The following is a 15770-nucleotide window of genomic DNA, read 5'->3' on the forward strand; positions in this document are numbered from 1 at the left end:
GGCGGAAACCACCCCGATGCTGCCACTGGGAATGGAGATGATGCTCCTGATGAGTCGGGACGGCCACAGCGGAAGACTAGCCGACTGAGTGTTGCACCGGGCCTGACGGACATTGTCGAGGAGCCTACCGGTGCACCATATGTGAGCCATCCCCGTCCCCCAACTGTTGAGAGTGCCCAGCACCATGCTGCCAGATCGGGACATAATCAATCGAGTCCCGAATCCCGTGCTACTGTATCTACGAACGAAGCACAGGACGCAGCTGAATCTAGCGTGCGACAATTGGATGTTGGAAGGCTTGATGGGACTAGCGAAACGGCGTCGTCCTCACGTCTGCAAGCATGGTCTCGGAGCTTGAAAGCGAAGGCTGCGAACTTGCTTCCGGCGCTACGTGGGAATGGGCGACGGAAACGCTGTGATAGCGAGCAGCTTATGGAAGAAGGAAATGTCCCTGTTGGTCGGGATCAACCGTTACGACACGCTCATGATGGTACTACAAATACCGGCCGCACCACTCCTTTGGCCATAGGAGGACCCGGTGGCAACGCATCTCCATCTTCAACAGATTCATCTTCACTAACGGAGTCCGAAACTACAGATCAACATGGTCCTGTATCGGCAATCGAAGAATGGGTCGACGGTGTACGGACCCACCAAGTGGAGGTGGAGTCCGTTGAAGACCTCTGAGTGTGGAGGTTCTGATAGTGAAGTACATTCGTTGGAATGGGAAAGTGTAGGCTACTGTTCATTTGGCAGAATCGACGCACGTCTTTTGAGAGGTAGTCCTCGTACCGTGAGAATCCCCGCTTGCTGTCATCTCTGCCTTTCGACMCCTTCTGCGCTCTGCCAAACGGAGGAGGTGTCTTTAGCTCCACCGGAATTCCCAGAGTCGCCAAAACAGATACCCTTATTGACCCTCTGGTAGATGGCAGAATGCTCGGCATATTGCAAACCCAAATGCTACAGACCGGAGCGCTTGATGATCTTCAAGCACTTTCTGGAGAAGTAAAGACTTGTTGGAATAGTACCGCTGTCTGGCTCTCCTTGGTACTTTCTTGCAGAGCATAAATCGTACCATGACATTTCAAGGCTATGGATGCCTTATAGCCATTCCCAATCGTCGCATTCAGCGAAATTGAGGATGTCGTCCCGATTGTAATGCAGGAATGCYATCCCGCGTGCAGCCTCGTCCGGGTATCAACCTGTCCCGCCCGCCTTCCTTGCTCGTGTCCCATTCATGTCCCGGCATCTCGAAGAAGAACATTTTCCCTGCCAGTCCACAGTTTCACCCACCACGTCCTCTACCTCTCCCAGGTCCTCCTCTACCCCGACCGCGTCCCCTGTCGCCACGTCCACCGCCGTGATCTCCCCGCTGACCCATGCCACCTCTGCCTCCGCGCTGACTTTGTTGATTCGCCTGCTGCTCCTTCACGGAGTCCACAACTTCGTCTGGAACTCGCAAATACTTGATCTGTGCCAATAATCAGTCTCCCATCCCAATGCCACAAGACAAAGGGTTCCCCACGTTGTTTCCTCTCACGTAGCATTCCGGTAACCTGAAGAACTTGTCGCCGTCGGGACTTGTTTGCACAACTTCCTTCAATGTGATGTTCATGTATGTGTCGCAGCTGACGAGATGACCATTCAGTGTTTCGCCAGTCTTGAGCTCCACAAGCATGGGATGGCCTTGCGCCGCGGTGAGCAGGCCGAGAGGGAGCTGCAGAGGATAGCGTTAATATCAAAACCGCCTTACGAATGGGGTGGGTAGTGTGGTCGTAGGAGAGGACTTACCATTTTGGCGGCGTGTGGTTGGTGTATTTAATGGTGGTTTGGCTTCACTTGCCAGCGGATTGACGTTGTGATGCTCGGCAGTGTCCGCGATTCGATTGTGACTTCCTTCCTGATACAGGCCACCTTACCGCCCGGCAACACGCATCCGATCTTGGAGTGGCGCAGCGCCAAAAGGATTCACGACCGAAGGTACCTAGGCGGCAGGATTACTTTGCGCAAATGTCTTCGCACCTCGCTCCACGCCCACTTTTGGGTCCCGGAGCTGGAATCGTTCGCAAGAGAGGCGCCAGGCCTTCCATCCACCCACCCTAGCTAGCATCGTCGGGCATGTGAAGGAGAACAAACACGCGATGCGCCGGTGGCTCCTAGCAGCTCTTCAGGTCGCGCCCATGCTCGCACTTCCCCTCGCTCACCACAGCGACTGGAAAGGAAAAGAATGGGATCCCAAGGTTGAAGTCTTGAGCTTTGGTAGGCCGCTCCAAATCCTTACCATTGGGTGGATCTCGCGCTGATGCTGCCTACAGACTTCCAGCGAGGTTCTTCTAGTTTTGCTGTTGGCCCTGGCCTGAGTACAGAGCTGACGAGTCCATTGGTGAGTCCACGTCACCTTACACGAAGAACCCTTGGCATGGTTCCTCTCAAGGATGAAGCATCTTTATCTCAGACTAACATCAACCTCAGGTCTTCGTCCTCCAAGTACATCCTGTTCAGGACCCACTAACTTCCAACATCTCCTTGAATGGCCAGGCTCTCAACATAGCATGGAATCAACTACCCGAGCCACAACCGTATTACTATGAGCGATATCCCATCACTGGCCGCCTAAAGCAWACTGTTTTCCTTCCCGACAGATCAGGAATATCCCATTCTGTTGATCTCGAGATCGCTGGCTGGGGCGACATTCATCCCAAGTATCCTGCTGCTTCCACCCCTGAAGATGCCGAGCAATTCATCCACATAACCGTCGAAGCTGTCGATGGATCTGTTACAGACTGGACAGTAGCTCTCCATTCCCGGCCTCTTTCACCAGGCCGTGGTCTACTAAAACTAATGGAAGGCTTTGAGAACCTAAGCCAACGCGACCATCTTCACAGACAAGCTGGCTTTCTCAATGCTTCTCCATTGGAACAACTAACTTACATTCGTCATGTTGAGGACGACGAATTCGACATTGAGGAAGAGATTGAGTCTCTGCTTCTCCTTGAAGCCGAAGCTGGCACACTGGACGTTGAGATTGCAGCCAGGAAGAAGGCGATAGCGAAGTGTTTGAAGAACCATCGTGATCGTGCCACTCTCCGTCACCTCCTCCAGGAATGTGACGGCATTGTCTGCGCCGCGAAGGTCATTGCTCAGAAAGTGTGCGACAAGATAGGCATCTTGACAGAGCCAAACTTCCACTACGCCCAGGTTGAGGACCCTCGCACCCAGAAGTTGATTCAGATTGATGACGACAGCAAGCCATTGAAGATACCAGGACTCGCAGGCGAGTTCCAATCACTTTCGGAGAAGCCCAAAAACGGAACACTATCTGGAAATCGGTACTTCGCGCTGCACACAAGTTCTGCAGCTGTCACGGRGTCAGTTACTGTGGTATATCCGCAAAGCGTTCTCTTTCGTGTTCTGGCACTGATTGCGACCTCCATTGGTTTGACGGCTCTATGTGCTTTCATCAGACGGAAGTGCATGTCCGCTCGCAAGCAAGTGGATCGCCTAGCAGAGCGTGAAGAACGAAGGAATGCCCGCGCGTATCGTCGTGCAGCTCGTCGAGCAGAGATGCGGCGGCGTTGGGATGCGCTCGTTGCTACAGTCAGCTGTTTCAGAGCGCAGCCTGAGCCGAGGATGGAAGATTATGAGGAGAAGCGGGCCTTGATCCTACAAGATGCCTTCATGGAGCAGAGCATTGAGGCAGCTGAGAAGGGTGAGGTCATGGAGGCGGAAATCCGCGAACTACGCCACGCCAACCAGATCGTGGCCAGTTTGGTACATGTTGGGCCATCAAACTCTGCGGCCCCTCCTCCAGCTGTCATAGTGGCCCGCTCGCGAGCAAGCACCGGCACTCTGCCCTCTTACACCAGCGAAATTTTACCCGACTATCGATCCCGCTACACCAGGACTGAGCAGGGTAGCAATGCTACAAGCAGTGTGAGAAGTGACAGCCTCGTCGCTGCCAGCCTCGATCGCTACACAATCTCATCTTCCTCGGAGGAAGCCTTTACAGGCAGTACTCCTCGCTCCAATAGCCCCGAAAGCAGTATTGGACGCTTTACACAGACGAGCAGCATCGTGGATTTTTCACCCAGACCGAGCGCGGAGACGCTGAGGACTGTCACGGTTGGACGGGTATCTAGGGATATGAATGAGCTGTGAACGACTTCCTTTGTCACTTTTGAAGAAAGAGGAATGCATGCAGTAATGTATATCATGATGGAGTTTTGAGGTGCCATCTGTGGCTTGGATTCAGGATGGAAGTGCTTGGATGTAATATATCGCTGAATGTGGGAATCGAAAGACATGAAATCTCGTTCATCCTTGTGGTAACGAGAACTCTGCTTCCAGCGCTCCTTACTTCTGCTGTGGTCATCTGGCGGACAAATGTGCTCGCGCAAGCCAGCTGGAAGACCTCGTGTAATGAGCTACGGCACTCTCAAGCACGTCTGATACCATGATTTGGCTTGTAGCTGACTTTCCTAAAATGCGGCAATGTTTGCTRAGAGTCTGGGCTCGGTCTACGGCCGCTCAAAATTCTTGGATCGCGAGCTGATGGTTGACTTTGATTATGATGCCATATCCTGAGAAGCCATGTCTGTATGTGATGGAAGTAGTGATGACTTTGGAAAAGTTGAAGTATGGTTATAGAGACGGAAGGTGCAACGAATTCATTTATTCATATGAACGCCAAGCCCTTTCCAATTCGCAACGCTAATCAAGGAGTCTCACGACAGCAGCAGCAATGCGCAACGCTATACGCCAGCAACAGTACAAACAATCCTTCTCCGTAGCCCTATTACGTCTCATCGTAGTAACCGTTTGTCCCTTCTCCACGACCTCGCTAATTATCTCTGCAGCACCACTCATTTTGGTCGTCCTGTCTGCACAGACCGCTTGGGAATTTCGATTCCACGAGTCTTAAGCTCCTTCTCAAGCTGCTCGATGATCGCGTCCCGCTTCTCCAATCGTCCAGAGAAGCTTCTTGCGTCGTTGCGCAACTTGGTCGAGGCGAGTTCCTTGGCGATAGCTGCGGCCTTTTTCGATGCTTTCAGTGCTTCTTGCTTCTTGTGCACTTCCTTCTCCAAGCCATCGATCTTCTTCTGGTCTTTATGGGCTTCCTTCACCATGCTATCGATCTTCTTCTGCAAAGAAGCAACTTTCATGGCGTCGCTGGCAGACTTTTCCTCGCATTCGGCCTCGATTCGGTTGTTCTCCTTGCGAGCCTTCTTGAGCTCTTCCTTGATCCTCCTCATCTCCTCCACCGCCTCCACCTCCACTTCCTCCTGCGCCTTGCGCGCTCTCTCGGCTTTCTTCGCCTTGCGAAGCAATTCCTCGTTCTCGTCGTGAAGCGCCATTAGCTGGACATGACGCTTTTGCAGCTCTAGTTCCTGGGTCTTGTTCAGCTGTTGCAACTCGACCATATCGCCAGTCTCCTTGATGATGCTCTTGGAGAGACCTTTCCTGATCGTCTCTCCGTTTGCGAAATCCTTGCGCGCGCCATTGAGATCCTCTTCGAGTTTTACTTTCTTTGGAGAAGGCGGCCCTCGCGCAGTCGCATCGCATGCCGGCGAAGAGTTCAACTCAATGTTGGCGTCGAGCTCGTCGGCGGAGCGTTTCCTTCCAAAAGTGGCATTTTGGGGAGGCGACATTTTCGAAGCCGGCATGGTGGATGGTGAGGGTGTTGAGATAGGTAGTTTTTGTTGTGTCCAACAAGCTGTGGAAAGGGGCAGTATTGCACAGGGATTATGCGCGACTGGAGCTGAGGTGGTTGTGTTGTGGTTGTGGTGGGTATGCCAGGTTGAAAGAAAGAAAGGTGTAGGTCACCCATAGGGGTAATTTTTCCGCGAGAAAAACACCTGATTGTACTTTTTCATGATTGAGCAGAAATCGTCCATTGGTGTTTATCACACAAATGCGTCATCGCAAGGAATCGGTCTGATTGTGTACTTCCGCTATAAAAACCCATCTGATCGATATCTGACTTGATTCTGCCACTGTCCGGTGCCAGAGTGCATGATAGCTGCATACTTGGGATATCCTCCAGTTTCCCCAGAGCCGGACGTATCCTTTTGCAAACATTATGTATATTCGCCTAAAGTTAACTGCTATTTGCAGCTTTTCCTCGACCCATGGTTGGCCGCGGATCTCTGGACTCTGTTGCTGACACGGCCGCGGCAGTTCCTAACAATGACGTGAAAACTTAAGCCATCGGTCCTACGGCTTGCCCGTAGTCCCAAAATACTGTATATCTTCAGAAATACAGATGCAGTGAGCAACTTGAACTGAGGTAATTGTGTTATAATTGTGATTGGAATAGAGTACCGAGGATGAGTTGCAGACTGCACTTGTTTTGTGATTGACGAGAAACTCGTCCAAAGATCTTTCTTTGTCATCGCAAGGAAACAAGACTAATTGCCTGTTTGAGTCACTCAGCAAAGCGGCCTCATATAAACCCAATCCAACACCGAAAAAGCCCGATCAGTTCCTACCAGGCCGCACGCCCTACTCTGCGCCGTAGTAATGACCAACGCACACTCATGATTCAGGCCCGAATCCCCCAATACTGATATAGAACTATCGCTGCGTGGAAGGACTCTGCGGTGTGGGAACCTGCGGTACCGGAAGCTCATTTCGCTCCAGTTCATCCACTAGCTGCGTGATGCGCCGATCCCGTCTTCTCATAGCCGCCCCAAACAGTTCTCCCTGTTGTTCCAGTGCTTCCTTTTTGACCTGCTCTGCGGACACCATAGCCTCCTTCAGAGATGCCAAGTCAAGTTCCATCTGATCTTTGCCATGAGCCTGACGCTTGAAGTGCTCGGTTTGGGTGTTCGCACTGTCCAAGTTTTCCCTCGCGATATCTGCGCGATCATTGGCAATACGAAGTTGTCGTCGCAATTCTTTTGCGGTCGTATCTGCTGCATCCTTTGCCGAAGAAGCCTTCTCGATGGAACGCTGCAACTCACCAAAGAGATGGTCCGACTCGGCCCTCGCATGGTCACGAGCAGCATCATGGTCTGCAATCACGATTTGATTTTCGGAAAGCTGAGAAAGCATACTGTAAGTCTGCGACTCTGCGCGCTGCAGGTCCTCGGCGTGTTCCGCCTGCTGTCGTCTGTAGCGCTCTTCGTGACGTTGCTCTGCTTCGGCACTGTCTTGCGTAGCCTGAAGTTCGGCACACTTGGCGCGTTCACGCTTGAGCTCCTCATCTTTCTTCGTCATCTGCTGCTTATAGTCTGCCTTCATCTCCTCCAACTCATCCGCATGAGCGAGCATGTCTTTACCAAATCCTTTGTTGCGGTGCCTCTTAGGAACGAGAGCAGGCGGGACAGCAGTGTCGTCATTGGCTGTGGTGGGCGTCGAAGCTTCGGCTGAGAGTATTTCCGTGCTGGAAGTCTTCTCTGTCTTTTTCTTCTTCCCTTTCTTCTCCAAAGCAGGAATCTCCTCGGCCGGGCGCTTGGTGCCCTGACTCGCGATGTTCTGCGCGCGGAGCAGTTTGCTCATGATTGCATGGTGCTGGATGCACTCAGTGCGTGAACGTCGGGGTAGAATCTCAGCGATAGGAATGAAGGAGAAAAGAGCATCCACGAACGGTGTCTCCTCATGCTGCGCTCTCTTCTTGGTCTCTATTTCTGACTGCTTCATGAACGCTTCCAGGTAGAGAAGTCGCTCGTTGTCGGTGAAAGGGTTCTCCTCGACATCCGGAGAATTTCTTTCAAGCTTCTGTTGCGACAGGAGTAAACGTCTCTGCAGAGAGCGCTCTTTGTTGAGCTCCAGTTCATGTCCCTGTAGGTTTGGGACGGGGTACCGCGACTCATTCTCCGCATTTTCGTTGAGAGGTTTGGCCTCACTGAGCTCTTGTAATCTCATCTTATTTGCCGCTTGCKCATGTACTCTCATTTCCTGGGTCACCTCGTCGGAGCACATGGTTTCTTCGTTGACCCACATGACTGGGGTGATTTCCATTCTGATTTCCAGAGAGCTCTCGCCGCTTCTCGACTTTGTTGCGGGCTCATGATGTATTTGATAACCTCTCTCCCAAAGTTTCCGCAACTCGGCCGACATTGGGCTCTTAAGACGACTGCCAAAGAGAGTGGCAAAGAACCCTTTTCCAGGCAAGGTATGGTAATCCTTGTACRCAGCGATGAGAACGGTCGAGCAGATCAGAAGGTTTGTTTCGTCTGAGATGTAATGCATCCTGAAGAACGTACCCTCGGCCACATTCTTGCTCCTCAGAGACTTGGTGTAGTCAATACAGAGGCGTATGGCCTCGCAGGGCTCACTCATCATTGCTGCGCGGGGTAAGCCAGCTAGACGCGCAATGTTCCGCGCCAAGTTTTGCGCGTTTGTTATGTTCCATTCTGATAGTGGAAGCTTTTGTGCGAGCTGGTCCAACAACCGCCCGGAGTCTCGAGCGAGCTGCTCGTGCCACATGAATACCTGCACGTATTCAATTGTTAGCTGTGCCAATCTAACGACTGTTTCGATGACTATCGCATGAGAGCAGGCTGACCTGAGGGAGGACTCCGCCTGATCGCAGAAATTCCAAGACGCCTCTCTTGATGAGTGCACTGGGTTCCTTGAAGAGAGCCAAGATTGCATTGAGGCTTATTGGATCCATATCTGGGAGGTATCCAACATGACTCTGTTTCTTCCCGGGTCTGGTGACTGCAGGGTACGCATAGCCTGCTGGCAGACTTGCTTTCAAAGCCGCAATCTCTTGAGCGATAGACAGCGAGGGAGGTACAGTCTCGATGGCGCCGGAAGTAGGATCGATCGCCATCTCTCCGCGATGCGGGCGTGCGGAATGAGTTGCGTCGATAGTTCTGGACATGGTTGAAGGGCGGCGCATAGACGAGGCTGACGTCGAGTTGTCGGACGAATGCTCCATGGCGATTTGACGTGCGCGTTCGAGACACTGAGCAAAGGGTTGATGTCTGCTTTTGGAGGTCCAGATACCAAAAKGTTGCAACCAAAGCGGGATCTCAAACCTCAGTCGGGACCACAAGTGCCAAGGCTTTTCTTGGCAAAAGCGGGAGTGAATGTCCCGCGCCCTCGCAATTATAAAGCTTGACGCGTACATCTTTCTCTTTCTCTTCCTTTCAGTACCCTCCACGAACACCTTCCACCACCACGAACACCTTCCACCCCGACGAACGCCTTCCACCCCGACGGACACCTTCCACCCCGACGAGCACCTCCAACGACTGCGGTATGTATCGACTAACGCCACGATGTACTCTGCGCCGTCGTCAGAGCCCTGCGCTTGATGGAAGCACTTTGAGGTTGTAGAATCGCGTCAGGGTTTCTAATCGGGCGTCTCTGCATAATCACGGTGACCTTTCACTTCGCAGGGAAACCTCCCGCTTCCGTTGCCGGTACATTCGTGGCATCCACACGATGGTTCGCGGCATGCCTAGCGCAGAGAAGCAGTCATTTGCGCACTGTGGTTGCTCCAAGAGAAGTGTGGTATCAGCCTGACTGATTCTATCAGCAGGTTTAYAGTTTCTCTCGTCATAGTAGTAGCGTTCCTGGCCATTTGACTGTGGCTTCTGTTGCCGGCATGACCGTGGCATTCATATTTTCCAACTGACGTGATCCTAGGCCATCGAGTTTGCGGCTTGCCGTGGTCTCGAAGGCTGACTGAACGATGATCGAGGTGGCAAACATCCCGCGCGCGATGTCCCCCACATGGGTGGTCGGAACTTGCAAGGCGGCGAGAATTCCCACGGAATACCAGTGCGCTCCGGCCAAGGCTCGCTCGTAACACCACTGAAACCCATGCCGTTACAACCTTGTCAATCAAGGTGACTTCTATTCTATCGGTCCTTCGGTCCGCCGCTGTACTCGGAGGCCAGACACTTCCAGATACCGCGACATACAAACAATCGAGTCGAGCGTAGTCACAAGATGCTCGAGCGTAGCCAGATGACCAGATCGTGAATTCATTTACCCACACACAGATGGCATCATCATCAGGTCGATAACTCGGTCCAATCCCGTCTTCGTCTTTGGCCTACCAGAACGCCTCGCTAACACAACCCATGACAGTCCATTTGAAAAACCACCGCTTCTACCTCAACCATCTGAGCACAAAGTAGACGAAGATCACGAAGACCGCAACACAACCCCAGAAGATCCATTTGTCTTGCCTMGCCCGCCGATCAATCATGCGAATCGTGTCTCCTGAGATACCCAGCGTGCTTCCAACAGAGTACAGCTTTCTCTGCGTTTCCTTGAGCATCTCCCGCTGATCTCCCAGATCTCCCAGCACAGCCCGTCCACGCTCCAAGTACTCATCCAACGTTGAGTTCGCCGATCCGAAGAATGAGTTCTCGCTCAACGCCGCATTCTCCCGCGCATTATCTGCTCCGAGACCATAGGGACTCTTGTACGCAGAATAGGCATTCGGTCCTCCAGCACCTCCTGGCACAAAATTGGAGTTGCTGGTCTTGAAGAGCGGGTTCACATTTTCTCCCCGTCCACTACTACCCGCGACCGCCGCATCTGAATATGGATTTTCAGGTGTTCCAGTTCCACTGTCGCCTGCGTATCCCCTCCTCCCCAAGAGCTCGCTTCGGTTCTGGGCATATGCTTGTTCTGTGACCGTGTGCTTGATCTCCGCGAATTTTGACTTGAACTCTAGGAGATCGGCCCGGAACTTTGCTAATCTTTCTTCGCCCTTTGTGGCTTTCTCTGGGACCAGCTCATCGGATACGGCGCGTTGGTAATCGTCGAGAGTGCGTGAGAAGGAAGTGAGGGATGTTGTGAGCTGGCCTTGGAGTGCGGATGAAGGTGCAGAGGACGCGGAGAGTGAATCGAGGTCGGCACGAATAGCTTTGGATTGGCGGAGAGCGGAGTTGTAGAGGGCACTCATTTTGGCAATGTTGGGGTTATCATTAAAGTAGAGTCGGCGAATTGCTACTACAGGGGAGAAGACGTGTGGTCGCGGTCGCGGACAACGTGGCAGGAACGTGATTGCTGACCGCCTGCCGAATGGGGTCTCCAACTTTGGAGTAAGTTTGTCCTTCGAACTCTACCTGTTCTGGTCCTACGTCATGCCGATCAATCTCGAGACGATACAGGGATTCGTAGGCACATCATGGGCGATGAACGAAACACCTTGCTCTCTCCTTGAGCAAGTGGTCATCATGTCTGGTACAGGTCCACAAGAATCTACATAAACATACTAGTATTCGCTCAGCGAACCACCTCAACATGGACATTCTCCGCAAAATCGTGGCCTCCCCACGCGCTCGCCACGACGAAGCCAACCTTGATCTCTGCTACGTTACAGACAACCTCATTGCCACCAGCGGTCCCTCAGGCACATACCCACAGATCGTCTACCGAAATCCACTTTCGCAGCTCGTCAAATTTCTCGACTCCAAACATGCCGACAACTGGGCGATATGGGAGTTCCGTGCAGAAGGAACCGGCTATCCTGACGATGAAGTCTACAACCGCATTCGACATTACCCTTGGCCGGACCACCATCCTCCACCCTTCGCACTGGTCCCCTTGATGATGGCATCCATGCGAGAATGGAGGAGAGGAAATGACAACCGAGTCTGTGTGGTGCATTGTAAAGCTGGAAAAGGAAGAAGTGGGACAGTGAGCTGTTCTTACCTCATCAGTGAAGAAGGGTGGACGGCTACAGATGCCATGCAGAGGTTTACGGAGAAGAGAATGAGGCCTGGATTTGGAAGTGGAATATCCATTCCTTCGCAAGTCAGGTGGGTAGGGTATGTCGATCGGTGGACAAAGGGTGGCAAGATTTATGTTGAGAGACAAGTTGAGGTCATGGAGGTGCACGTTTGGGGACTACGCGATGGTGTAAAGATTTCGGTTGAAGGCTACGTGGACGAAGGAAAGGTCATCAAAAGTTTCCACACCTTTTCAAAAGCCGAAAGAGATATCGTCAAAGGGGGCATCAACAGAGAGAATGGGTTCGCGGATGTGGCATGGCAGTTGATGGGAAAGAAGGAGAAGGAGAATGCACAAGACGCCAACAAGGACAACGCAGAGGAGATCAAGACTGCTGAAAGAGTTGACTCCGACGTTTTTCAACCCTCATCTGGAGACGTCATATTCCGGCCTTCTTCTCGCGTGGTGCTCCCTTCCAGCGACATCAATATCGACTTCGAACGCCGCAATGTCTCGAAATATGGAGGCTTTACCATGGTCACCTCGGTTGCTCATGTTTGGTTCAACACATTCTTCGAAGGCCGCGGTCCCGAGCAACAAGGCATCGCTGACGATGCTGGCGTTTTTGAGATTGAATTTGATGCCATGGATGGGATCAAGGGTAGCAGTAGGAAGGGTACCCGTGCGTTCGACAAGATGTCTGTGGTATGGAAGGCTGTCACTGATGAGGGAGGGAATCATACTCCAGGTGTCGTGATCACTGAGCCCAAAGAAGGCGAGGAAGTTCCTCAAGCTCGTCCGGCTGACTGGAAGAAAGGAAACGATGAGAAGAGTGAGGACTTCGAGAAGAAGTTGGGAATGAGGGAGGCAACGAGTGAAAGTGCCGACATCAGTCGAGCGAGTAGTATGCGCACTGATACGACTGTTGAGAGCGACAAGAAAGATGAACTGGAGGACGTGCGGCCTTTTACCGGAACGAAGTCAGGGGAAGTGGCAGAGAAACGAGGAACAAAAGAGGAGAATCCAAACAGCCGAAAACAGCATACGACCGCAGACTCTATGAATTCCGAGAACGAACGTCCAGCCCGACCTCAGCCAACCGCGGCCTTACAGAATGAATCCTCCATTAAGACCCTGCCAGATACCACAGTAACGAAGGAACAGATTGAAGGGACAGTAGAGCGTATACGCGAGACGAGTCCTACGACCATTCGGTCCGCAGCACCCTCGAGCGGCAACGAGACCAGAGCAGCCGAAGAAGGCGCACATCCTCCGACAGCAAATCTTCCTGGTGGGATTTCTGAAGACCAAATGCCGACCCATCATAATCACATGCTAGGGAGTGTGAAGCTGGGCAAGAACGTTGACAGCAGTTCTTGAGAGTAAGCAACGGTATTTGGTTCTAGCGTGGCGTACGGAGCAGGGTATGCGAGTCGCATAGTGGTTCGCGGCTCGTCAGGCGAAGTGCTGCCAAGAAAGACAATGGATGGCCGCTTGTCAAACACGGGCAGGATTGCGGTCTAAACCCCTCAAAACTTGCTCATGTATATAACTTCTCCCAAGTGCTAATGGGCCACTTTCCAGCTCGATGCTCCGGCTTAAGGTCACGATCGAAGATGGTAATCCCTCGACATTTTCATTACCATGACCGACGCTTTGGTCCTGGCAAGTACAGATCCGCAACAACCTTTGACCTACCGTGTATCAATTGCCTGGCTCCTGCCCGCTGGTCTGTTTCGGTTCCCATGGACTGTTCCTCACGGCTTAGATTTGGTCTATATTGGCAGGACTGCCATTCGGCTTCGCGTTGGCCATGCTCTTTCTCGCCATCAACGCCTACTAGACGAAACGCTACGATCGTTACGCAGCAAGTGCGCTAGCAGTAAACGGCATGCTACCTACCTACATGGACTCTTCATTCAGGGCTGAATTTGCAWGTACGACGGGCTGGGTACTTCCCATAGGCAACTGCACTTCCGGAATTTATGGCATTTTAGGTGCTGTGTACAAATACGGGCCAGTAAATACCTACCACTTCAGTTTCACGATCCAGCCAGAGTCGGAGCATTCGAGCAGGAACATCGCTGCGTTTTGAAGGCGGTCAGTACATCGTCTTTTTGCGCTGGTATTTATCCTTGCATCATTAAGCCCAAATTCGCCGCAAGCTCGCGAGATTGCCAACGCACGAGCGCCAGGATGCTCAATAAGACTCCGTTGTTGCATAGTGAAGGTTTTAGACAAAATTGAACAAGTCCATGGCAGTGCATGCGATAATTGACCTTCACTGGCTCGAATCGGGAAGTAAGATATACACGGTTGCCACATCTGGCTGTGCTATGAGCAAAGAAAATGGCAACGATCTGGACAGAGCTGGGAATGAGGAACGTGTCAGGCCTTGAATACTTCGCTTCATCTTAGCGAAAGATGCGTATCTTAGTGAAAGATAAATAACAGCCTATATTCATCTTAGTAAAAGATGGATATAGCTATCTTAGCCGTCTTAGAGGTATTTAGTGTATCTTACCGGCTTAGCGCTCTTACCTTATTATCGTCCTTCTTATCTTATTATTTATACTACTATATTATTATCGCTCTATCCGTAAAGCGTATGTTATAATACCTCCGGCTAGTTAGCATAAGCTAGTTAATAGGGCTCGTTCGTCTACTACTCTAGCGCCGGCTRCTATAAAGCGTTCGAAAGCGAAGAAGAAGAAGAAGGATAGGTCGAAGAGCGAGAATACGGATATATAGCGTACGAAGGCGGTAGTAAAGCAAAAGCGCGCTCCGGCTTATCCGTAGACGGATAATAAGTTAACGTCTATACTTAAGAAGCTTATCGACCGTATTATAGCGTAGAACGATAACTAAGGGTTCTTAAATACGTATATAGTAGAGGTTACTAGAGAGGTTAATACGGAGTATAACGTCGACCTTAAGGCAAAGTAGGTATATAATAAGTTCGACTCTTTTAGGCCTATATAGAAGGAATAGAAGGCGTATCTTAGACGTATTAGCGGATAGAACGGCTAGCTACTATATACGGATAAGGACGTTAAGGATAAATACTACCTTAGCTATCCTAAGTACGCGGTATAGCGGTACGAACTACCTTAGTTCTAGAGCTAGCTTAACTAGCTATTTAGTAATAACTTAGCTACTAGCGAAGTAGCGCTAGAGGCTAATAAGCTTAGTATCGAAACTATCGAGGATAATACTATAGAAGCTAGCGTAGCTACCGCTCTTAAGGATTAGCTACCGAGTAATAAAGAGCGGCGCTCGGTCTTAGTAGCGGCTTTATTACTATATATTCGAGGCGGTAGTTCGGTAAGCCGTAGATAGAGTAGTAAGCGCCCTTTAGTTAGTAGTAGTAGTAAGGCTATAAAGCGAACTCGCTCTACTAAAGAAATACCGCTAGCTCGTTCTTATACGCGGAACGAAATAACGTTCGCTATCGAGGGGCTCGAGAAGCCTATTAACCGTATAATTAGTACTATTATCTCGAGCCGGTAGTAGAGCTCGCTACCGCGTAATACGCTAATAGCTACCGTAATCCGGAGGGTAATAGGCCTTAAGGGTATTAAGAAGCTAGGGTTCTCGAAGCGTATAGCTCTTTAAGATATTATCTTAGATAGTAAGAATATAGCTACGAGGGTAATAGGATACCCTAATAATAATTTAGAGGCTATGCTAAAGTACTTATTAAAGAAGAAGGCGTCTATAGAGGCGCTAGAGGATATAAACAAGCTAAAGGTAGTAGTAATACCTTATCTACGCTATCTTAAGTTCCGGTATAGAGTATTCCGGTATAGAGCATTCCTTAAGGCTATCTATTATTTTATTATACTTAGCTCTTACTAGGGATCGATTATATATAGCTTATATCGTAGTAGTAGTAGTACGGCGGTAGTAGTAGTAGTAGAGTTAGCGGTAGTTAGTAGTCGAATTATTAAGGAGGATACGACGATAGGTTTAAAGGACGATAAAGCATAAGCTCTAAAATTACTACTTATTACTTTATATAGGAAGGATACTATTATTAGGAATTACTAAGGCTTCGGCTATAGCTAGACGTAAAGTTAGACGACTACTAAGCGTACCGGCGAGCGCCGCGTACGTAACGTATAGTC

General features: G+C 50.9%; 6 protein-coding genes; 2 read left to right on the forward strand and 4 right to left on the reverse strand.

The window, feature by feature from the left end:
• Positions 1-1285: 1285 nt before the first annotated feature.
• Positions 1286-1794, reverse strand: RCC_09665 (related to U6 snRNA-associated Sm-like protein LSm4; the record flags this gene model as incomplete). XM_023774905.1 has 3 exons in its annotated part: positions 1286-1471; positions 1526-1717; positions 1792-1794. The coding sequence occupies 3 exons, from the start codon at positions 1792-1794 to the stop codon at positions 1286-1288; spliced, it is 381 nt and encodes a 126-aa protein (XP_023630673.1).
• A 347-nt stretch (positions 1795-2141) lies between these two features.
• Positions 2142-4158, forward strand: RCC_09666 (uncharacterized protein; the record flags this gene model as incomplete). XM_023774906.1 has 3 exons in its annotated part: positions 2142-2259; positions 2316-2383; positions 2473-4158. The coding sequence occupies 3 exons, from the start codon at positions 2142-2144 to the stop codon at positions 4156-4158; spliced, it is 1872 nt and encodes a 623-aa protein (XP_023630674.1).
• A 704-nt stretch (positions 4159-4862) lies between these two features.
• Positions 4863-5663, reverse strand: RCC_09667 (uncharacterized protein; the record flags this gene model as incomplete). Its single annotated transcript, XM_023774907.1, has 1 exon — positions 4863-5663. The coding sequence occupies one exon, from the start codon at positions 5661-5663 to the stop codon at positions 4863-4865; it is 801 nt and encodes a 266-aa protein (XP_023630675.1).
• Positions 5664-6573: 910 nt separating this feature from the next.
• On the reverse strand, positions 6574-8830 carry RCC_09668 (uncharacterized protein; the record flags this gene model as incomplete). XM_023774908.1 has 2 exons in its annotated part: positions 6574-8436; positions 8510-8830. The coding sequence occupies 2 exons, from the start codon at positions 8828-8830 to the stop codon at positions 6574-6576; spliced, it is 2184 nt and encodes a 727-aa protein (XP_023630676.1).
• A 1239-nt stretch (positions 8831-10069) lies between these two features.
• RCC_09669 (related to v-SNARE protein Bos1) lies at positions 10070-10873 on the reverse strand (the record flags this gene model as incomplete). Its single annotated transcript, XM_023774909.1, has 1 exon — positions 10070-10873. One exon carries the CDS (start codon positions 10871-10873, stop codon positions 10070-10072), a length of 804 nt encoding a protein of 267 aa, XP_023630677.1.
• Positions 10874-11214: 341 nt separating this feature from the next.
• On the forward strand, positions 11215-13023 carry RCC_09670 (related to protein-tyrosine phosphatase; the record flags this gene model as incomplete). Its single annotated transcript, XM_023774910.1, has 1 exon — positions 11215-13023. One exon carries the CDS (start codon positions 11215-11217, stop codon positions 13021-13023), a length of 1809 nt encoding a protein of 602 aa, XP_023630678.1.
• Positions 13024-15770: the final 2747 nt, after the last annotated feature.

The sequence above is a fragment of the Ramularia collo-cygni genome (assembly GCF_900074925.1).
Source record: "Ramularia collo-cygni strain URUG2 genome assembly, contig: RCC_scaffold18, whole genome shotgun sequence".
NCBI classification, from domain to species: Eukaryota; Fungi; Ascomycota; class Dothideomycetes; order Mycosphaerellales; family Mycosphaerellaceae; genus Ramularia; species Ramularia collo-cygni.